Source organism: Phoca vitulina, unplaced genomic scaffold, assembly GCF_004348235.1.
Source record: "Phoca vitulina isolate PV1807 unplaced genomic scaffold, GSC_HSeal_1.0 scaffold48, whole genome shotgun sequence".
Taxonomy (NCBI): Eukaryota; Metazoa; Chordata; class Mammalia; order Carnivora; family Phocidae; genus Phoca; species Phoca vitulina.
In genome coordinates, this window is record NW_022589751.1 from 397,697 (window position 1) to 417,118 (window position 19,422).

A 19,422-nucleotide genomic window follows, 5' to 3' on the forward strand; every position below is an offset into this window, starting at 1 on the left:
TTTGCAAGTCTCTTTAATAACTATTTGGCTTAGTAACAAGACAGCTGGATTCTTGTATCTGCTTCTTTACTCAATCGGTTGTACTATTTTTTTTTTTTTTTGGTTGAAATATATGAAGAAAATCTAGCCCCCTGAAGATACATAGTTAGAAAAGAAAGGAGCATTTTAATAGCCTTTTCAGAAAATTATAGACATTCTTTGATACTATACCAAAACTCAACAAGTAGTAGTTTCTTAAGGGTTAGTTGAAACATTTATCAGTGAAATTTTTGTCCTCTATTACATTAAAATGTATTGATCTATTTTGAACTTTGAATGGGTACTTTAACTCATACATGATTTTGTAACATGCATCCTAGCAGGCTTTGGGAATATTGGCTCCCTGAGTTACGTAGATCTCCCTAATGTTGACATGCTTCCTTGTGCAACATGATAAAAATCATGTCACCATCAATCTTATAAGAAAAACTTTTAGCTACTGGGAAACTGTTAAGCTCAAAGAGGCAGATACATGTTTTCCAACATTCTAATATTTAAAATTTGAAAGCTAAATTTTATCTTTGGCAGCAAATAATGTCAGATTGCTTTATTCGAGATGACAGGTTTACTTTGTTTATTTTCAAGAAAATATCTGCCAAACATTCAAGTCTTAATAACTGCAATTTTGTCTTTCAATTATTCTTTCAAATAAAAATGAGGTTCTGTGACAAAAGCAGCTAGTTTAGCTTATAACTCTAACAATTGCATAGTGCTTTTTCTTGAAACAACCATCATGTTTTTTGGTATTCAGAAGAAGTGCTTTATGCATACTTCCATTTTATCACACAGACTATTAGAGTGTATTAAAAAGTTAGATTTAATAAAATTAATAATTTCTACTGTTTTATCAATGACATTCTTATGTAAGGATTTTTTCCTGCCATGAGTTCTAGTGGTGAGGAATACACACAATGATTATTCTACAGTTGTTGCCAACCCCTTGGTTTAGATTATGACACTAGTTTTACTCACCTTTGCTTTTGGGTGATCAATGCAAAAGTCAACACAGTGAAAAAAAAGGCAAAGGTGTCCCAGTGTTTTGAAAGTAGCTTTTACTTCACAGAGTCCCTGAAAGGGTTTCAGGAACCTCTAGGATTTATGGACCACTTTAAGAACCATTACTGTAGGATATTCAATATATAAATATATCATAATTGATGTATCCAATCTATTACTGATGGACATTTGCACTGTTCCCAGACTATTCAAATACTGAATAGTACTGATTAGTACTGAATAGGGACTATTTCAAACACTGCTGTTATGAACATTGTTTTAAATGCCTTTAGGAATACATATGTATGAATCTCTGTTGGGTATATATCCAGGAATGAAATTTCTAACTCCTTGAGTATGCATATATTCACTTTTTAAGATGCTACCAAACAATGTTCTAAAATGGTTGTACCAATATAACAGTGTAAGAGAGTTCATTTGCTCCATATCATAATCAAAATATGATATTATTAGCCTATTTGAATTTTGAGTATTCTCATTGTGGTTTTAATTTATGTTCCCCAGATGACAAATGATTTGACCACATTCTCATATGTCTATTGGCCAGTAGGACATCTTTTATTTATTTTATTTTTTTAAGATTTATTTTATTTATTTATCAGAGAGAAAGAGAGAGAGTGCAAGCTGGGGGAGCAGCAGGCATAGGGAGAAGCAGGCTCCCCGCTGATCAGGGAGCCCAATGCAGGACTCAGTCCCAGGACCCTGGGATCAGGACCTGAGCCAGAGGCAGACACTTAACCGACTGAGCCACCTAGGCGTCCCTAGGACATCTTTTAAAATTAAATGCCCGTTCAATTTTTTCTTTTTAAAAATTTCTATTAAGTATTTCTGGGGTTTCTTCCTTATTGATTTATAGCAGCTTTTTATATATTCTGGACATGAGTATTTTTTTTTAGAATGGTAAAGATAAAGCCCTCAATGACTTTTTTAAACTAAACTTTTTATCCTGAGAATTGTAGATTTATATGCAGTTATAAGAGATAATCCAGGGGTGCCTGGGTGGCTCAAATTGTATTACCACAATTTTGATTTTGGCTTGATTTGGGCTCAGGTCATGATCTCAGGGTTGTGAGATCAAGCCCAGTGTCAGGATTCACATTGAGCTTGGAGCCTGCTTAAGATTCTCTCTCTTCCTCTCCTTCTGTCCCTCCCTGGCTTGTGCATGCTCTCTCTCTCTCTCAAGATGAAAGAAAAAAAGAGAAAGGAAGAAAGGAAGGAAGGAAGGAAAGAAAGGAAGGAAGGAAGGAAGAAAAAGAAAAGAAAAGAGATACCATATACCATTTACCCAGCTCCCCCAATGGTATCATCTTGCAAAACTGCAGTAAATACCACAACCAGGAACATTTCAAACACCACAGGAATCCTTCAAGTTGCCCTGTGATGGCCATTCCCACTACCTTTCCCCCTATTCTCATAACCTTTTATAACCATTAACATGTTTTCCATTTCTATAGTTGTATCATTTCAAAATATTATTTAAATGGGACCATACAGTCTCTGACATTTTGGGATTGTCTTTCCACACTCAGCATAATTCTTTGCAGACTCATCCAGGTTGTTGTTGCATGTATCAACAACCAACAATTCATCCTTTTCATTGTTAAGTGTTCCATGGTATGGATGCATCACAATATGTTTAACCACTTGCCTGTTGAAGGACATCTGGGTTGTTTCCAGTTTTTGTCTATTATGAATAAAGCTGCTATAAACATTTATGTATGGGTTTTCAGTTTTCGTGTGAGTATAAGTTTTCATTTCATTGGGATAAATCCCCAGGGGCACAACTGCTGGGTCATATGGTAGTTGCAAAGATTTTTAAAAACACTACTGACCTGTTTTCCAGAGTGGCTGTATTGTACATTCTTACCAACAGTACATGAAGGTTCTAACTTCTCTGCATCCTCACAAGCATTTGGTGTTATTACCTTTTAATTTTAGCAGTTTGGATAGGTATATATTGATATCTCACTGTGGTTTTTTGTTTGTTTTTTTTATTTAAATTCAATTAATTAACATATAGTATGTATTATTAGTTTCAGAGGTAGAGTTCAGTGATTCATCAGATTGTATATAACACCCAGTGCTCATTACATCACGTGCCCTCTTTAATGCCCATCAACCTGTTACTCCATCCTCCCACCCCCCTCTCTCACTGTGGCTTTAATTTTCATTTTCCTAATGGATAATGATGTAGAACGTATTTTCATGTGCCTAGTTGCCATTTGTATATTCTCTAGTGAAATGTCTATTCATGTCTCTGCACATATTATAATGGATTTTTGGATACGGTGTGATATAGGGGTCCAATTTCATTCTTCTGCATGTAGATATCCAGTTTTAACAACACCATTTATTGACACACAAGATACACCACATCCCCATTGTGTATTTTTGGCACTCTTATTGGAGAGCAATTGACTATAGATGCATGGATTTATTTCTGGGTCTCTATTCTGTTCTATTGGTTTATGTGTCTGTTTATGTCAATACTATACTGTTTTATTAATGTAGTTTTTTAATATATTTTGAAGTCAGAAAATGTGGTGCCTCTGGTTTTGTTCTTCATATTCAATATTGCTTTGACTATTCAGGGTCTTTGTGATTCCATATGAACTTGAGGATGGCTTTTTCTATTTCTGTAAAGAATGCCATTAGGATTTTGATAGAGATTAATTGAGTCATAAATCACTTTAGGTAATATGGACATTTTAACAGTATTAATTCTTTTAATCCATGAATAAGGGATATGTTTTCATTTATCTGTGTCTTCTTTAATTTCCTTCATTAGTGTTTTATAATTTCTAGTGTACAAGTCTTTTAACTCTTTGGTTACATTTATTTTATTTTACTCTTTTTGTTGTTATTGTGATTGGGATTATTTTTTTAATTTCCTTTTCAGATAGTTTGTTGTTTGTGTATAGAACATAACTGAATTTTGTATGTTGTATATGCTACAACTTTACTGAATTCATTTATTAGTTCTTTTTTTTTAACATATAATGTATTATTTGTTTCAGGGGTACAGGTGTGTGATTCATCAGTCTTATACAATTCACAGAGCTCACCATAGTACATCAGTGTCCATCACCCAGTGTCCATCACCCAGCCACCCCATCCCTCCCACCTCCCTCCCCTCCAGCAACCCTCAGTTTGTTTACTGAGATTAAGAGTCTCTTATGGTTTGTCTCCCTCTCTGGTTTCGTCTTGTTTAATTTTTCCCTCTCTTCCTCTATGATCCTCTGTCTTGTTTCTCAAAATCCTCATATCAGTGAGATCATATGATACTTATCTTCCTCTAATTGACTTATTTCACTTAGCATAATACCCTCTAGTTCTATCCACGTCATTGCAAATGGCAAGATTTCATTTTTTGATGGCTGCATAATATTCCTGTGTGTGTGTGTGTGTGTGTGTGTGTGTGTGTGTATACCACATTTATTAGTTCTAACATGTTGTTTTGTTTTTGTTTTGTTTTTTTGGTTGAGTCTGTATGGTTTTCTACATATATGATTATATCATCTGCAGACAGAGATAATTTTATGTCTTCCTTTCTGATTTGGATGCCTTTTATTTCTTTTTCTTAATTAATTACTCTGGTTAGGACTTCCAGTACTATGTTGAATAGAAGTGGTGAGAGTAGACATCCTTGCTTTCTGCTGGATCTTAGAGGGAAAGCTTTCAGTTTTCCTCATTGATTATGATGTTAGTTGTGGGTTTTTCATATATGGCCTTTATTATGTTGAGGTAAATTCCTCCTATACTTCTTTTGTTGAGAGTTTTTATCATGAGTAAATGTTGAACTTTGTCAGATGCTTTCTCTGTGTCTTTTGAGGTGATTATGTGTGTTTGTGTGTGTGTGTGTTTTTCATTCTGTTAATATGGTGTATTTCATTGGTTGATTCCCAGATGTTGAATCATCCTTGCATCCTAGGGAAAAATCCCTCTTGGTCATGGTGTATTATTCTTGTAATATACTATTGAATTCTGTCTGCTAGTATTTTGTTGAGGATTTTTACATCTATGTTCATCAGGAATATTGGCCTGTGGTGTTCTTTTTTTCTGATGTCTGCCTGGCTTTGGTATCAAGATGATGCCAGGCTCATAAAATGAGTTTGGAAGTGTTCCCTCTTCTATTTTTCTTTTTTCTTTTTTAATTTAAGAAGGATTGGTATTAATTTTGTGGGGATACATTATGCTTTTGTATATTGCTGATTTCAATTGAAATTTTTTCTCAAAATTTCTCTCCCATCCTCTAACTACTATTTATGCTCAGGCCTGAAATTTTCTTTGTGGGAAGAGTTTTATTTATAGATTTGATTTCTATTATAGATATTGCAAAATTCAGACTTTCTATTTCTTTTTGTATCAATTTTGGTAAGTTGTATTTTCCTGGAAGTGTGTCTAGTTCATCCAAATTTCAAATATATTAGCATAAAATTATTCATAATGATTCTTCAAATGTTTGTAGAATCTAGAATGATGTCTCCTTTTCTCCTTCCTGCTCCTGGTAATTTTTGCCTGTTTCCTTTTTTTTTTAATCAGACTTTCTGGGGAGATTTTAAATGTATTTTCCTTGGGTTTAAATTTTTTTTCAAATTTTTTGATATATATGGTTAATTTACATGCTTATTTTTTTCTAATAATACCATAGATGATCACATATATTCCCACAAAAGAGTTTTAGCTCTATCATACATGCTTCATTATGTCATATTTTCATTTTAATTTAGGCTAAAATATTTTCTAACTTCCATTTTGATTTCTTCTTTGACCCTTGGGTTACTTAAAATATTATTGCTTAATTTTTAAATTTTGGGGGATTTAAAAATATATTTGCTTGTGGCTTAACCCCACTATGTTCAGGAGCATTGGGTGTTATACACAAACAATCATGGAACACTACATCAAAAACTAATGATGTACTACTATATGGTGACTAATAAATAAATAAATAAATAAATAAATAAATAAATAAAAATTTTTAAAAGTATATTCTATGTAATTTCAGTCATTTGAAATTGTTTTACATTTGCTTTATGATCCATCCTGTGGCAGGTTTCAGTAGTGATTCCATTTGTGTATTCTGTATTATTTGATCTTCTGCATTTTTTAAAACAATTGATTAAATCAGGTTTGCTTATTATATTCTTTAAATATTCTATATCTCTACTTTTCATGTCAACTTATTCTATTAGTTACTGAGAGAGGAGTTAACATCTTCCTGTATGGTTGTAGACTTGTTCGTTTCTCCTTTTAGTTCTGTTGTTCTATTTCTGTACATATTTTGAAGCTATGTTATTAGATGTTTCACATTTAGAACTTATACTTTCATAGTGTATTTATCCTTTATTGTTATGAAACATCCATCTTTGTGCCTAGTAACAAGTCTTGCTTTAAAGACTACTTCAAGTGACATTTATATAGCTTTACCAGATTTCTTTTGGTTAGTGTTTCTCCAGTTTATTTTTTTACCATCTTTTCACTTTCAACCCTTTGTGTCCTTATTTTCAAGGAATGTCTCTTGTAAGTAACATTTACTTAGGTTTTACTTTCTGATACAATGTGACTCTGTTTATCTTTTATTTGGAGCATTTAGTCTATTTACATTTAATGTAATTAATGACAATTTTAGTTTAAGTCCATCTTATTTAAAATTTTTTGTTTTTTTTTTCCTAAAGATTTTATTTATTTATTTGACAGAGACAGAGACAGCGAGAGCAGGAACACAAGCAGGGGGAATGGGAGAGGGAGAAGGAGGCTTCCCTCTGAGCAGGGAGCCCGATGTGGGACTCGATCCTAGGACCCTGGGATCATGACCTGAGCCGAAGGCAGCCGCTTAATGACTGAGCCACCCAGGCGCCCTAAAATTTTTTGTTTTTATATCTGTTAGTTATTCCTTTTTTTTCCTCTTTCAACATATTATCAACTACTTTAAGTTATTGTCCTTCCCTTCTATTAGCTGAAAGTCACATCTTTTATTTTGTTTTTAGTGGTTACCCTAGAAATTATAGCAGCATGCACGTTCGCTCTATTGGAGTCTAATGTAAATTAGACCCTTTTTCCAAATTCTTTTTTTTTTGTATCAGCCTTTAGAGATTATTTTTATTTTTTATTTTTTTTATTATTATGTTATGTTAATCACCATACATTACATCATTAGTTTTTGATGTAGTGTTCCATGATTCATTGTTTGCGTATAACACCCCGTGCTCCATGCAGAACGTGCCCTCTTTAATACCCATCACCAGGCTAACCCATCCCCCCACCCCCCTCCCCTCTAGAACCCTCAGTTTGTTTCTCAGAGTCCATAGTCTCTCATGGTTCGTCTCCCACTCCGATTCCCCCCCCTTCATTCTTAATTGAAGAAACTTAGAGCACTATTTCATTTACTCTGCCCATCTTCTGTTACTTTTTCATATATTTTAATTCTTCATTTTTCAATTCCCATTTTCAAATCCCATTATTATTCCTATAGTATTTTCCAACAGCCAATATTCATTTAGATATACTAATATACTTACCATTTCCATAGTCTTTCATTCATTCCAAAGATTCAGACTTCAATATGGAATTATTTTTATTCTACCTAAAAAGCTCCTTCAGTGTTTCACTTACACAGTTCTACTGGTGACACATTCAGTGTCACCTGAAAATGTTTTAGTTTGTCTTTATTTATTTATTTATTTATTTATTTTTAAAGATTTTATTTATTTATTTGACAGAGAGAGACACAGCAAGAGAGGGAATACAAGCAGGGAGAGTGGGAAAGGAAAAGCAGGCTTCCTGCAGAGCAGGGAGCCCGATGTGGGGCTTGATTTCAGGACCCTGGGATCATGACCTGAGCCGAAGGCAGACGCCCAACGCCTGAGCCACCCAGGCGCCCCTAGTTTGTCTTTATTTTTGAAAGGTATTTTCACTGGGTAGAGACTTTGAGTTTGTCAGGGTTTTTTGTTGTTGTTTTTTTTTCAGGAATTGAAAATGTTTCATTTTTCAATGCCTCTAATTCTTACTGTCGCTTCTTAAAGATAATATAATGTTTTTTTCTGTCTTTTTGAATATTTTTTGTCTTTTTTTTTGCAGTTTCATTGTGATGGGTTTATGTGTGATTTTCTTATATATTTCTTATTTCAGGATTATAGAATTTCTCAAATTTGTGGATCAATGCCTTTCATCTATTTGGGAAGATTCTCATGAACTTTTCAGATATTGCTTCTGATCCATTATTTTATCTCCTCTCCTTTTGAGACACCAATCCACATATGCTAGATGCTTTGTCTATTATATATGTATCTAACTGTATTTATCTCTTAAATATTTTCCATATTTTTTAATATTTTCCATATTTTTATCTCATCATATTTAGCAAGAATATTTCTTCAAGTTCACTTACCCTCTGTTCAGGTGTATCCACTCTGCTATTAAACTTCCCTATGGAGTTTCTAATTTCAATTAGTTCATTTCACAGATTTAGAATTTTTATCTGGTTATTTTTCATAGATTCCATATCTCATGCAAAAGTCTCATATTGCATTTTTTTGGACCATATTATCTGCATTATTTTAAGGTCCATGTGTGATAACTCTAATACCTGGATACATGTGGGTATTTTTTGTTATCTGTTTTTCTGTTGGCCCTTTTTATGGGCCCTTTTGGTAATTTCTGCTTGACCACTGAACGTTTTGTATGAAAATTCTCCATTTGATCCTTCTCCAGAAAGGAGAAGGCATGTATTTGGAGTGGGGCAGATGTATTCTGGCATGTATTTGGAGTGGGGGCAGATCACCATAATGTACTCAGAAGTTAAGCTCATTGGAAGTTGGGTTTCAGCTTTCTAAGATCTGATCTATTTCCAATTTGCCTTTATTCCTATGGTGCAGCTTTTCAGAAATCCCACTTTAAAACCCATCTTCTGTTGGTTTCTACAAATCACACTGCTTAGGAGTCAGCAGCTGCTTAAAGAACATCAGTGCAGAAAGCTGGGCTTACTTGTCTTTACTCTCCTATTTCTGGACTCTTGGTCCTTTATGGTCTACATGTCTTGGTGAGCCTGAATTCCAATTCTTGTCTTCTTAGCCACCTGAAAGGATCAAAAGCTCTGTTAATCTTCTCTGCTTTTTAGCCATCACTTTCTGCTTGACTTCTCAACCTTTTGTGTTATTTGCAAACTTGCAAATATCTCAGGGGCAAAAAAATCATAGATATCGGTCATTGGGCACATCTCAGTGAGTTTTCTTTATCTCCAAGATCTTGACTCCTTAAGTCTTGGCTCTCTTGGTAGCTCTCTGCTATCTTAAAGCAGATTATTTGAATATGACTTTTCTAGTTATTCTTGGGAGGAAGATTGACCTGTTATAAGCTAGGTCATCATAGCTGGAAATGGAAGTAACCCATAGACGTGTGTGTGTGTGTGTGTGTGTGTATGTGTGTGTGTGGTATCAGCATAGGTGAAGTCTTTATTTATGAGGTTGTGATTGATTTGACTAACAAAACTTGTAACTGTTATTTCCCCTGATAATTGGTCAGAGTAGAGAAGTTCTCATCTAAAATCACAACTGTAGGGGCGCCTGGGTGGCTCAGTTGGTTAAGCATCTGCCTTCAGCTCAGGTCATGATCCCAGCGTCCTGGGATTGAGCCCCGCATCGGGCTCCCTGCTCAGCAGGAAGCCCGCTTCTCCCTCTGCCACTCCCCCTGCTTGTGTTCCCTCTCTCGCTGTGTCTCTCTCTGTCAAATAAATAAATAAAATCTTTAAAAAATAAAAATTTAAAAAATTAAAAAAAATAAAATCACAAACAAGCTGTGACTTGTTTCCTCTCTTTTCCAGGATTTTGTGTCATGTATCGAGAACTACAGAAGAAGAGGACAGGAACTATATGCATCTTTATACAAAGATCATGTACAGGTAATAAACAAACTCTTTTCTCTGCACAGAAGACTGGAATCTATCTTGAATCTGAAATAAAGAATCAGAAAGGCCTTTGGTTTAAATTCTAGTTGGCTAAGTCAGTAATTGGTCAGCAGTGATTCAGTTGTTCTTGCGTGACCTGTGCAGTGGATTTGGACCCATGCTGTGAGCAGCTGAGGAGACAGGTAGCATGTTTATCCTCTCATCTACTAATTCATCCACTAGTAAATAGATGTCAAGAGCCCAGGATGCCTCAGACCCTATGCTGTGGGCTAGGGGCACAGTTGTACAGAGAACAGACATGGGCCTCACTCTCTGGTAGCTTCACTGTACCTCTATGGAGGGATATATATTAAATAACTGCACAAATAAATAGATCATTATTACTTATGATAAGCAAGAGACATGACAAATATAGGTACAATGAGAGATTATGATGTGGGGAGAATTTAACTTGGGCAGATCAGAGGCCCCCTCCAAGAAAGTGACCATTAAGTTGAGACCTGAAGGAGGAGGAAGATGGGCTGAAGTATTTTGAAGATGTATTTTTGGCTAAGGGAGGACATGTGGGAAGGTCCTGATCAGGAAAGAGCTGGATGTGGCCAGTTAACTGGAAGAAGAAGTGACTGGGTGACCTGAGCTGGGGACAAACAAGGGTGAAGATGAGGCATGACCAGAGAACGCAGGGCTTGCTGCCACCTTAGGGCTTTTGCATTTTCTCCAAAATGCACGGGGTCACCACTCATCAGGGCAGATTTACATAGTTAAAGCACCTCTCTAGGTGTGATTTCTGGACAGTCAGAATAAAGAGCATTGTCTGTTATGCCAGTGAGCTCTCTAGTTGAGTCTCAGGTCTGCCTCTTCCCATGCGTGCAGTCTGAACCTCAGGGTCCCCATCTCCAAGACGGGATCATACTGCCTAACTGTGAAGATTAAAGAACAAGTGTAGAGCGCCCAAAAGTAGCTGGAAGGGAATACATGTGTGGTTATGGAATGGCCAAGAAATTCATCTTTAGTCAATGTTGTTGTTAATAAAATGTTGTTTAAAAATGGTTGCTAATAATAGAGCACAACATATAGTATTAAAACCTTACTAAGTATATTATTTTCTTTATGATTTCTCTGTTCCAAAGACTATGCTAGGTATAGGAAAAGCAGAGATTATAATGCCACTGCTGTGCCTGAAAGATTCTTAAAACTCAGTAGAGGAACCAACAGTAGAGAAATAACCACAAGCAAGGTGATGAAGTCAATACTAGGATGTTCTACTCTAAAAAGAAGAGCAGTAGGGTGTAAGGAACCATGGGCTGTGCCTGGAGTGAGGGGCCAAGGAAGGGTGAAACAGTGGTGCCCAAATGTCAGGGAAACAAAATAGGTTCTGATCAACTTAAGCCAAGTTACCTGGTCTAATTCTCTCTATATAAGCTCATTTAGGAGCCCCCACATGGCTCTGGGACTAGGGATTCATGAGATGTGCAGCCTGGGCCCCAGAAACATGCAGGTTAGCAACACAGCCTCTCTGGCTATTCTGTAAGGAGGGGGGTCAGTTTATCAGACTTGACAGGGATGGAAGAGGAGTCTGGGGGACTACAGGACATGCTACTGTCAAAGTGATCACGAGGCATTCTGGTTTCTCTGGCAGCACAGGCTGGTCTTAAATAGACTCTCATTTTGGAGAAGGGCCTCATCAGGGGCATCTCCCCCACCCCAACATTGCTGACTGCACTGCACAGTGGGATGGGTGCCCTGCTGGCTTATTTGCATGTTATCTGTGCCCCTCAGACAGACCCTTGCATATCCAGTGTCCCACCATTTGTATTCACTGACTTCTTTCAGGACAAGCAACATGGCTAATAAATTCAATTGTTATTGGGGGAAAAATAAGATGAATTGTTTAAGATTGCATTCTTTGTTTATGGACATCCTTGCCACACTTGTTCCATTTCAAGACAGAGGATGTTGTTTGTTTAAATGTCCAAATCAGCATCCAGTCAAGAGTGTGAGCATCTTTCTTCTTATGGTTGGAAGAGCCTAGGTGATTTGCTTATGGCTAGGAGAGATGTGCTGTGTGGTACTTTGTAAGTTTCTGCTGAAGTTTTTGAGATTGAAAGTTCATGCGGGAAAGAACAGGACCTCAGCAAAGGCTCTGAGCCCAGAAGGAAAGTATACAGCCTTCTAGAACATTCGCCTGGCTCATTTTCAGCAGCGGGACTGAATGGGGTTCAGAGAGTACTTGATAAAGCTGTGTAGAGTTTTACTGTTTGAGGTATTTTTGAGAAAATCAGCATTTTGAGGCTAATCCATAAGGATACTTTCCAAGTGTTTAAATATTTAAGACAGATTGTTTCAACATTTAAAGGAATGCAGAGGTAATCACCTCTGCCAGAGATAATGGGGTCTGGAGAATCCACCCTGCTTTTATAAAGGGCAATACATTTTCCCAGTGCAAGCCCCACTCCACTTCCAAAAAAGCCATGTCCAGATTCTGTAAAGAGATCAGACTTGTGAAACCTGCCATGTTCTTCAAGGACAGTTTCTCCCAAGTGTACTCAATGAGGTCTCCCCAGGAGGGTGGTGCTAGTGAGACTCAGGGATTCTGGCCCCACAGGGCTTTCAGTAATAGGTGGTGTAAGACTTCTCTAACTTGTCATTTTACCCACAACTGAGAGGTCTCTGCAGATGGCAGGAGCCCACAGCATGACAAGGTCACATTACCCAATGCCCTGGAAGTAAATCCAAGCATCATTATATCCCATCATTATATTACCAGTAAATCAGGCAGTTCTAATATTCAGTCTCCCCAGTTTCTTGTCACTCCAGAAGTACTGGCAAAAACTCTTTCCTCTCCTCTGGCCCTGCCCAGATTCCCCTTTGCCTTTTCCACATTATATTTGTTCTCTTCCTTATGGTCCAGCTGCTCTGGTTCTGCTCTGTTGTATACCCAGACTGTCCTGTTCTTATGGGGAGTCCTTACCGTAATGTGCAGAAATGCCTCATTCTTTCTGTGATGTTTTTAAGACATTCCAGGCTTTCCTGGTTAAAGCTCTTTGCAAGAAGTCTTCCATCCCAGAAGTAACCTTTCTTTTAGTATGTGAGAGTATCTGTCGCACTCTTGAGTTCTCTAGGGGCCAACAGGCTGTTGCCATTTCTTGCTCAGTTTCTGTATATCCATCAAGTGTTTGTCACAGCTCTTTCTTTTTTTTTAAATTTAAATTCAGTTAGCCAACATATAGTTCATTAGTTTCAGATGTAGAGTTCAGTAATTCATCAGTTGCTTATAACACCCAGTGTCATTACATCACGTGCCCTCCTTAATGCCCATCACCCAGTTACCCCATCCCATCACCCACCTCCCCTCCAGCAACCCTCAGTTTGTTTCCTATAGGTAAGAGTCTCTCATGGTTCATCTCCCTCTCTGATTTCTTCCCATTCAATTTTTCCTCCCTTCCCCTATGATCCTCTGCACTGTTTCTTATAGTCCACATGAGTGAAACTATATGATAATTATCTTTCTCTGATTGATTTGTTTCATCCAGCATAATACCATCCAGTTCCATCCACATGGATGTAAATGGTAAGACTTCATCCTTTTTGATGGCCGAGTAATATTCCATTGTATGTATATGTGTGTTTGTGTGTGCGTGATTCCATTGTATGTATATGTGTGTGTGTATATGTGTGTATACACACATACACACACACATATATATATCACATCTTCTTTATCCATTCATCTGTCGATGTACATCTTGGCTCTTTCCAAAGTTTGGCTATTGAAAAAATGCTCAGCATCCCTTGGCATCAGGGAAATACAAATCAAAACCAATGAGATGCCACCTCACACCAGTCAGAATGGCTAAAATTAACAAGTCAGGAAACAACAAATGTTGGTGAGGATGCAGAGAAAGGGGAACCCTCCTACACTGTTGATGGGAATGCAAGCTGGTGCAGTCACTCTGGAAAACAGTGTGGAGGTTCCTCAAGAAGTTAAAAATAGAGCTATCCTATGACCCAGCAATTGCACTCCTGGGTATTTACCCCAAAGATACAAATGTAGGGATCTGAAGGGGCACCTGCACAACAATGTTCATAGCAGCTATGTCATTGCTCTTTCAAATGCAAATATCAGAAACTCAGCTCAAACTGGCTTAGGCAGTAAATGAACTATTATGTCGTACTAAAAAATCTAGGGGAAGCAGTCTTCAAGAAGAGCTGGATCCAGGTACTCAAGCTCTGTTCTAAGCAGTCAGTTTCCTCTCTCTCGCTCTTCCTCTATTTCACACACTCCCACACACCCCCCACATTCACATCAACACACACGCACACCTATGTCTGAGATTCCTACAACATCAAGGCGCCAATGAACATGGATGAGGAGCATGTGAGCTGAGGTGAACTCACACTCTGCTCCTCAGTCTGTGCATCCTAGAAGTGGGCAGGGTTCATGTAAAGCCTGGGAACCACTCTCTAACTGGTACAAAGGCCGTGTCTTCTTGCTGCACTACATGCTTGTGGGCTGTCTCTGCCTTAGGCGGCATGCCGATGCACATAAAGGCACCCTGGCTCGGGGCAGGTGGTCAGACCGTGTACCCATACCTCCACCTCTCTGCACTGTCTGCTCCAGATGGGCTGCAGAGAGCACCATTCCGAGTCCCGGGGAATGATGCACACTAGCCCATCCTATAATCACCCTCCACCCCTTGGATTAGCCAGACTTAGATGCCCTTCAAAACTGAAGCCAGGGCTGGGCTCAGCCCCTCCAAAGCATGGGGGACCAAAAGAAGGGAAGGGCTGGTTGCCCAGAGGAAAAGCTCATCGATGCTACCCAAAAGTTTCCATTCAGCCCCAAATCATAGCTACCTCTAACATACCAGAAACCCTGCCTCGGAGTCTCTGGTGTGGCATTTGGCTTAAGCTTTAAACTGAAAGAGGACCTTACCTGGTGCAGAACCATGGGCATCATAGAGCACCTTTCAGGTGTGGGAACTCAGGGCTTTTGCTGTTTGGACATCTCATGTCCTCTGTCCTGGGACTACTTGTAGATTTCTGTCATGGACTATGTATGAGACCCTGACAATCACTCATCTCTGAGGGGTCTCAGCACTGACACATATCTCTCTGGCCACAGGTATTCCAGACAACTTATTTGCCCTGTGATGAAGACTCAGGCAGCCGTGAACCCCCAGGCTGTATAGGTAGATCTTTTGGGGTGAAGAGGATACTCTTAAAAAACTAATTTTAAGGCCAGGGTGAACATTGTTTGGCATTGTTCATCCTCTATGAAACTCTATAGGTTATTCCAAACCCAGCAGCAATCTCCAGGGAGCTGAAGTATTTTCCCCAAATGAGTATTCATTTCATATAACCTAATCCCTATAAAAGGCTTTGGACAGACATTATTTTTCTGGAGTTCCTTATTAACCAATCAGAGTATTATGTAAAATGCTGTAACTATTTTGGATATGAATTTAAGAACTGTGGAGAAACAAAGTAATCTTGCTTTGAAATAGGATTTGCTTTATTCACAGTAATAATACTGTTTATGAGGCAAGTCACCATATAAAACTCTTGAAAATATTGTCTCATTTAAGCCCTACATAAACCCATGGTTTTATTATTATTGTAATATTATTAACTGCATTTGATGAGGAGGCTTCAGCTTCCTAGACTACTAGGGAATAGCAGAAACATCATGACAACCCAGATTCATCTGACGCCAAAGACCATGGACTAAGCACTGTGTTGTCTGTTATATATATATTTTAAGATTTTATTTATTTATTTGAGAGAGAGAAAGAAAGAGAGCACAATCAGTGGGAGGAGCAGAGGGAGAGGGAGAAGCAGACTCTCCACTGAGCAGGGAGCCTGACGCAGGACTCGATCCCAGGACCCTGAGATCATGACCTGAGCTGAAGGCAGACACTTAACTGACTGAGCCATCCAGATACCCTGTCTGTTATATTTTTCATGGGAATTTTCTAGTTCCAAGAATGATTTACCTGTCCCAAATGGCCCAGATTTATAGGGCCTAGCTCTAAGTCTGCCATGCCAGTCTTTGAAGTAGTAGCATCAGAAATCTTGAGTTAATAGAATGACGTCAGGCCCTCAGGAAAGGAACTAGCAGGCAGGCTTAAACAGAGGTTTTGGATTCAGATGGACTGGGTTTGAATCTCAGCTCTATCACATGGTGATCTTTGGAGAAATCATTTCTCCTCTCCTAGACTTGATTTCTTTATGAGGATAGTAGAAATTCTTAGAAGTTTCAAGTGTCACTCATGGTGCCACTGGGTAGAGGAAATGAGATACAGCAGGTGAGGGGCTCAGCCCTAATATATGATAATGATTTTTTTTCTCTTTATGTTAAGTTTATGAGATCCGTGCTTCTTGTCATTAATGCTTTCACCTTTCAGTTTTCTGAAAACTTAAAATCAAAATATAGGGCAAATACCATTAAGTATTTGAATAATTAGAAAAGTTCACCCTGCAGACAAAGCTGATTCCACTGTTGAAACTGACAGGTGTCAAAGTTCTCTTGTCGGGTGAGGTCCAAAACTTCAGTGTGGCATACAAAAGCAGTTTAGGGGTGTATTTTATAGAAGGTTTGAGTTATACTGTAGCAGAAGGTGTGACAATGTAGTGTCACATATGCAGACTATGGAGATTTCATAGGTAAGGGATTATTTTCAGTAATATCAAAGGTTTTAGCTTCTATGAACATTCTAGAATTCTTCAACATTCTAGAGTCCTATGATATTAGGATTTAAAAGACCCTTAGACAATATCTAGACCAAACCTCTCATTTGTCAGTTGGAAAAGCTGAGGTCCAGAGACAGGGATGACTTGTTCAAATCTACCAATTGTTGGCAGATGTGCTAATCCCCCACACCTCCAGTCCAGACACTGACAGGAGTATCCTCAGCATCATTTTTGAAGGATAGGGTCTGTGGTAAAATTCCCTGTCCATTTTGAAGAGTAGGGACTGTGGTGAGATTCTGTGTTCTGTTTATAAAATAGCTGTCCAGTCTACTCTGATGAATAGTCTCAGGACCTTTGGGACCAGTTGTGCTCTGCACAGCACCCAGCAGTCACATTGCTCTGAAGGCCAAAAGGCATATGGTTTTCTCCTCCTCCAACCTGGATTAAATGGTCTCAAAGCTAAAAAACTGATCTCTTCTCCTGGCCTGTTCCTCGCTCCAGGGTACATTACACACCCTCAGGGTGCTCAGGGCCACCTAGAGGGGGTTATTTTTCTCGAACAATTAAGAGGGCTTGGTCTGTTCACCCCCCAGAGGTTTGGGGCCAAGGCCATGAGAAAATGTGTATAAGAGTGACCCTGTACTTCTGCTTCCCAGAGACAGAGATGTGACATAATCAAGGCAGCCAACGCCTGGGCCAGGATTCAGGAGCAGCTTTTTGGGGAGCTGGGCTTGTGGGGCCGAACAGCAGAAGCCACACTTTGCTCCAGGTGGGAACTGGACTGGAGAGAAGGACCAGCTCGCATGAGGAAACGCATCAGACGCTTGTCTCCGCTGGAGACCCTGAGTCCAGAAAGGCTCAAGGTAAGAGTTTGATGCAGCAAAACAATGATGCTTCCAGGCAGGAAATGTGTAGGGAAGTGTCTCCTTTGCTTTTCCTTCTCATGTTCCTTTCATCAGGAGTGCTTTGGGAATGCTTTGGCATGGGCAGGCAGGAGAGATCATGTGCACAGTTAAATGTAGGAGTGCTGTAATTAATTTTTGATGCCATTTAACAGAAGAAAAGAAACACTCTTTCTCCCTGGTACATAGAAAGAATGCTCTAACTACAGCCTGATTGAATAAGTAAATGAGTGAGTGAATGACTAGTGGAGTGGTTCATATTGACACCACTAACCCAGTACCACACCGACATCCAGAAAAGTCCAGTGGGATAATCTGGACATCAGTGTTTGCAAAGAGCCAAGTGATGGCCATTGTCTGTTTGTACAAATTATTTACCATGGAGCAGTCATAACCAGCGCTGCTATGGGCATTATTGTACAATCAATCTTGTAACAAGTTTTACAATGGAAATATCTTGAACTCAGCAATTTCTGCAAGCTTGAGCCTGTGACCCATGTAATCCTAACAGCATTGAGGCCATATTGGATTCCCAACCAACGGAATCTAGGTAGTCCCTGGGAGTTTGCTGTGATGAAGTTTGAACTCTGTGTCGTCAAACTGACAGTGTTGCCTTTTAAAGAATGGGGAACCAGTTGGATTAGGAGTGGATATGGAAAAATCTGTTAATAGTTTTTTCATGTCCTCGTTGAACAATTCTGTTCAAGATATTCTAAAAGGCAGCCTTCCAAACACTGGAATGCAAGACATTTCCTTCTACATTCAGATTTATTCTCTAGTCTGTAACCTCAGGATCTTTTATCCACTTTAAATCCTTTATAAAACTTAATGAAAAAAATTATATTTCATTTATTCAGTAGACACTTGAATTTTTAATGTACTATCAATAAACCTCTGGTTTTATGTAGTATTTTTCCCTCAATACATTCCTTAGGAAGTGGAGGAAGGAAAAGTAAGTATCCTGCCCTCTCTGCTAGTGACAAAGTCAAAAGCTGGCTAGAAAACCTGGTCTCCAGTCTCTCAGGCTGCCCAGCCCCAGATCCTGTGCCTGGTCCCCTCTCCAGGGTGGCCCATACCACAGACATCCGGGATGCTATTGAATCCCATTTTGGCATCATCTTTGGTAATTACTGTAAGTCCTACTTAATGGAAGATTGTGGGTTTTTTCCCCTTTGACTCGGGACCATGAATACTTGCATTTTATTGTGGTCCTTTAGGATTTAGCATCCCTCCCTACTTGCATCTAAGACTCCAGTATATGAGTAATTCCAGGGGGTCACATGCATGTGTGTGTGTTTATGGGTCTGTGTGATGGGGTGGGGGGCACAGCAGTAGTCTTCAGGATTTCATTTCTCTTTTCTCTGGTTTTATTTCAGGAAAACCAAGACAGAAATGGCAATGTTTCAGAAACAGATGTTGAAAAGCAAGGTATTCCATTTATCAGTTTACCTATTTTTCATTCGTAATTAAACCACTTCTTGGTTTTACTTAATATGAAATTAATATTTTGAAGAAGAAAATGCTGCCAGTCTAAAGTAGGTAATGCTGACTCTTTTCCTTACTGTGCCCTCCAGAATGAGGGGGAACCTATTCCAGACCTTGGCTCTCTGTTAAGTGAAGAATTTTATGTTAAGGGTGTAACAGTAAGAATTTTATCTTGTCAATTTGCTATATCAGAGAGATCTTAAAAGTGTCCTCAAGTAATACAAATACACGCTCAGTATGTGACCCAAAATACATGGGAAGAAAATGCTTTAAAGTAAAAATGGGTAAAAGAAATATTTAGTACTTTTTACACTGAATTCTGATTATAAAAATGACAGCTACAATAATCATTATTATTTCCCAGGCTAAAAAAAATACTTT

The 19,422-nt window shown here is 38.4% G+C and overlaps 1 protein-coding gene across 6 annotated transcripts in view; it reads left to right on the forward strand.

The window, feature by feature from the left end:
- Positions 1–19,422, forward strand: part of WDFY4 (WDFY family member 4) — a 285,720-nt gene that overhangs the window by 163,884 nt on the left and 102,414 nt on the right. For all 6 annotated transcript variants that reach the window (XM_032432234.1, XM_032432233.1, XM_032432238.1 and 3 more), the window contains 3 exons: positions 9,878–9,955; positions 17,311–17,517; positions 18,933–18,984. In XM_032432234.1, coding sequence (XP_032288125.1) covers positions 9,878–9,955; positions 17,311–17,517; positions 18,933–18,984 — 337 coding nt within the window. The remainder of the gene's footprint in view (positions 1–9,877; positions 9,956–17,310; positions 17,518–18,932; positions 18,985–19,422) is intronic.